The sequence below is a fragment of the Diaphorina citri genome, unplaced genomic scaffold (genome assembly GCF_000475195.1).
Source record: "Diaphorina citri unplaced genomic scaffold, Diaci psyllid genome assembly version 1.1 scaffold32655, whole genome shotgun sequence".
In the NCBI taxonomy this organism is placed as follows: Eukaryota; Metazoa; Arthropoda; class Insecta; order Hemiptera; family Psyllidae; genus Diaphorina; species Diaphorina citri.
The window spans coordinates 1-5,016 of record NW_007409990.1 but is presented as its reverse complement, the minus strand read 5'-3'; the positions used below and the strand labels follow the sequence as shown (position 1 = coordinate 5,016).

Here is a 5,016-nt window from a genome sequence, read left to right as displayed (position 1 = left end):
ACCAAAAAATATATAGAATGACTGAAAATAGGCTTCCTAAGACTATTCCCACGCTTATTTTTTTTAATTTGGGTCGACCATAAGGTGAGCTTCCTGGCCGAAGAAACCAAATTGTTCCATAATAATGACCCAACATGTCAAGCGTTAGGACCGTTGAAAAAAAAGGAAAGAATATACAATTCCAGCTTCCAACAGAAAATCCGGACACTCTTTTATTTTTAATTTTTTGAAATTATATCAATAAAGGAAAGGAGATGTCAATAAAAACAAAGGAACATTTATTAAGCATTTTTTTAAAATTATTTTCAGCCGCGCTCAGCCTCGCGCATCCTTATCACTCCGAGTTCAGCAGCCTTCACCATACACTGATGGTCGGGTCTGAAAGTTCTCATGAGTCAGCCTACCTATTTGAATTACACACTATAGTTTCTAGTGGGCGTGGCGTGAGTTAAGTTGTATTCGATTGATGATTTTTCTCTTTTTTAGTCATCCATAGGCGAAATTTCTCTTTGGAAAAGAATGGCCTCCCTACCACACCCCTGCCAGTCCAAAGAGAGAATTTCGTAAGGGGGGCGATGAGCTGAAAAGTCACATAATCCGAAGCACAGCCTCTATTCAAAAGGGGAAGCTATAAACCCTTTGTAGCTCTGCGCCCGATCTGCTGGTGGACTGCTCTTAAGGTTTGTCACAACATAGTCACAAAAACCGTCACTTGAAAGTCAATCGTCGATCGATGAAACCGTTCACTGGCATCGACACATAGATTCAAGCCTCGTTGACCGACCATCCATCAACGAACGCGACGGGTAATGTGTGGACAAAAGCTTTAAAATTCAGGACGAAGAATCACTTGTAATCTTCCGGTAAGTGGTAAGTAGGGGCAGCAGAAGAGAGGTATACCTACATTACATTTTCGCCCCCCCCCCCAAAGGTGGCGCGGGGGGGCCCTCTCATGACTCAATTGTGGGGGGGATGTTTCCAAATTACAGGCATTTATGCCCTTAGCTTTCCATGTAGGATACGCCACTGGAAGTATTAACCTAATTAACATTAACTTTCTGCTGTAATGACTTTGTTTTGCATATGCCGAAGGTCTTTGCCGTTGCGTGTTTTCAGCCAGGATTTGTATCGGCTGGCGTAGCTCAGATTGCTAAGGGGATACAATTTTTTCTTCTTCTTATTATTTATTATATTATTAATATTATTATATATATTATTATTATTATTATTATTATTATTATTATTATTATTATTATTATTATATATTCATTTTTATATATTAGATTTTTCTTTTTTTTATTCATTTGATTTTTTTAGGCTTTATTTATAGTGGCAGGGTTCTCCCGAAGGCGCTCTTCCAACCACTAGTTTATAGATGTTCCACAGGGAAAACGTTTTCTCCCCCCAATAGGTTTGATAGAGAGAATTGTATGTAACTGCTAAGGTCTTATGGTCCCGGAATCGAAGAGAGAAGGAAGACAGGATAAGAAAAAGTCAGCCGTTCCGAGGATGAACAAAAATTTCAAATTTTTTCTTTGAATAGGTGTTTTACAATGTTTGCAATTGGTGAGTTTGACATCTCCACTATTTTTCATACCAAATGGTGGAGGCGCCAAAAACTCACACATTACAAATTCATGTTGGAAAGTGGTCCGTGAACGAATCTGATCTATTCAGATTATTCAGAATAAAAGTTCATCCCGAGCGGGAACCAAGCTAACTAGGCTGGAATATTTAATTTTTGCACAGTCTATAAAGAAGTATGGTGGACCAATTTTAAGTAGTTCTGTTATCTGTGGACTTAATCCGACACTGGTATGGTAGGCATAGGTATTAATTTAATATGCCTACCTACTTATAATTACACAAAGAAAGATTTACAATCTACAACAGATACACATAATATCTACAACAGATACACGTATTAATAATTAATTAACTTATTCACTTTGTAGAGACCATCAGAATTTGGATCAGTTCAACTTGGGGAATTAATTGCCACAAGACATTGTTAGCCAAGAAGGGTAAGTCTTTTTGCCAATAAAGGTGTGCACCCTTAGACATTACAAAGTAGGTACCAAACTGAGGTATCTTCTGATAACATAGTTATGTAAGAACAGTAGAACCTTGATTATTTCAACGTCCATTACCTACTTCAACTTTCAATTAGGTCTTCCTATCCTATCTTCCAAAGGATATCCTATCTTATCAGAGGAAAAGATCATTTGATTTGATTTATTTATTTATTTAAAATCCCAGACGGGATAGTTTACAATACAATTACATAGAATATAGTACGATTGCATTAAAGAAAATAAAATTAATTAAATTTAAAATAGTAAAAATTGATTAAATGATAAAAATAACCTATAGCCCATAGGTATAATCAGTAAATATCTATTTTATTGACATATCATAGAAAGGATCATTTCAACCTCGATCACTTCAACTACCCCCGGGCCCAATTAGTTGAAATAATCGAGGTTCTACTGTATACTCAATATATTAAGTACCTATAATTATAATGGAGCTTTATTTAATTAAGCTTAATTACCATAAGTTTTCCCGTTATGCTAACTGTTTTTTATCAGGGTGTCTTATTGCCAACAAACCTATGTATCTAACCTTACAATAGGTATCTAAGCCATTCTCTAATTTCTAATAAATAAATAAATAATTGATGTACCTAAGCATAATGATAATATATGAGAGCTTCAGACTGTCAGGCCAGCCTAGTTAGCTTGGTTGGCAGCGCGTCTGTCTTGTAAGCGCTAGGTCGCGGGTTCGATTCCCTAGGCGAGATTTTATGCTGAACATATAAGGTTCGTTTTCGGAACGGCTGTCTTTCTGCTATCCTGTCTTCCTTCTCCCTTCGCTCTTTCGGGACGATAAGACCTTAGAAATTACAGTTTCCTCTATCAAACCTCTTTTTTGATAATAATAATATTAATGAAATAGACAGAAATCCATCAAATCGCGTCTTTATTGCAAGCCTTTATCCTCAGCCGTTCCAAAGTTATTCAAGCGCTTCCCAACTTTTGCCCCACCTCTGTATTTCCCCATCTAGATGTTCACCTCAGCGGGCTATTCTCTCGTAGCACTAATCGGCTGTACTTTGGTCCTCATGTGTCAAAGCCAAGGACCAGACACCAGTTTGAATACTGTTTGGATCAGTAAAGTGTTCTCTGATAACATGTGGGGATATGCTCCCAGTTCTACTCGCAATAAAGAGTGCACAAGGCAGGGGGATCTCTACAGGACACATTTGAGGAACAGCACCCTTTGGGCAGTGCAGAGTAAGTGCCAACGGAGCTAATAAAGCTGTGTTCAGGAATTCAGTTTTCCATCCAAGTAGCTGAAACTTTGCAGAGAGGTTCTTTATTAAATGTAGATCAAAAGTCTCCCTGGGTCGAACTTCGAGAAATGTACGGTTCGGCCGTTATTCAGGACTTTAGTTTAGAAAAAGGTCGAAAAAGTTCACTTTTCTCAGGACTTTAGTTTTCGGCCCAAGTCATTCAAACTTTGCAGAGAGGTTTCTAGAGAAGTTCATGTTAGGATGTACCTACAATACGAGTATTACTGTAGAATGGTGATTGTAGAGTTGTAGACGATACCACGTTGCTGTAATTTCATGAGTACCTGTAAGAACAGGCAAATATTTACTAGGTACTCTTGAACATGTATTCTTCTTCTTTTATGCATGTTATGAAGTTTTTTCCCTATCTATCTCTCTAAGTATAACTACGTTTTCATGATTATGTAAAATCGACATGGAAAATTAATATGTATTATGTATAATTAACTGTAAACGCGATAAGGGACTTCCTTGAATCAGCGCCTAGAAATAAGGAAACTAGAGGTAAATCTCATACAAGGATAAGACGTGAAGATTTTAATCTATCTAACAATCAATAGAGTAAAATGTGAAGCATCGTCTACTTACACTTGTTCGCCACTCATACTCAGACCGTCCGACAGACCCAGGTCTGGTCTGAGCGTAAGTGGCGGAAAAATCTCGAGACTTAGGTCTCTCAGACAATCTGAAGCTTTTGACTCACTGTATGTCAGACGATCTCACCATGAGTGGAGGGCACAACAGGTAACAGTCCCTTCTCTCATTAATATAATTATTTGGTTTTCACAGTGCTGGATGCGTCTGTCATAACACCATCAGGTTTAATAGATGGAGATAACACTCAGTTCGGTCACGCAGACCAATGCATCCAAACCAGAGTTCCCATCAGAAACTTTCGCACTCAATTCTGTCTTCCCACCGCTACATTCTCACCCCAATCTCATCAACTCTATCCGGAATTCTACGACAATCAAACCCGAGATTGGCCCCCGTACGACATGGATAAAACTGTTTGGAGCTTTTTGCGGGTGAGTGCTGTTCAAAAGTACAGACCTGCCTACCAGGGTGGAGAAATCATTTCAAATGTTTTCCATGCGTTGCACTGGCCGTTTCGCCCGTAAAGGACAGTCGGTCGAAAACCAAAGAGGACCATCAGTATAGAGCTCTGAGGAATTCAAAATTCAAAGCCATCCAAAACGGAGCAGGGGTCGGTCAACCTTTTTTGGACCGATTTTAGAGCAAAACCCCTTGTCCAGTAAAGCTTGCGGGTACAACCCTCCTTAGTTCTAAATCTCGGCTCGTTTTTCTTTTTCAGCCTCGCGATAAGTCCATACGATTGAGTCGACTGAAATTCTCCTGGGGACTTTGTGTCCCAGAAGTATGCACGGCCAATGATATTCAGACCTCTTTGGACACAACTCTGGCCGAGGCTTTCAGAGAGCACAACATTTCATTCCGTGTGGAGTTGACGTCCGTCATGTGTTACTCTGGCAAGGAAATGGAGGAGAGACACATGCCTCTGATAGGAAAGTTGTGGGTGTGAGTATCGTGGCGTAGAAACCATAGCATAGACATTTCCCGTTGCTTCAAACGAGGAGATGCATCCCAGACGATGTTACGAGGGAATGTTACTGGTATCCTCCTCTTACTAAACTTACGAG

The 5,016-nt window shown here is 39.3% G+C and overlaps 1 protein-coding gene across 1 annotated transcript; it reads left to right on the top strand.

The window, feature by feature from the left end:
* Positions 1-3,047: 3,047 nt before the first annotated feature.
* Positions 3,048-5,005, top strand: LOC103523676. The gene is made up of 3 exons (XM_017449286.2): positions 3,048-3,296; positions 4,145-4,383; positions 4,671-5,005. Exons 1-3 carry the CDS (start codon positions 3,068-3,070, stop codon positions 4,896-4,898), a joined length of 696 nt encoding a protein of 231 aa, XP_017304775.1. The 5' UTR covers positions 3,048-3,067; the 3' UTR covers positions 4,899-5,005.
* Positions 5,006-5,016: the final 11 nt, after the last annotated feature.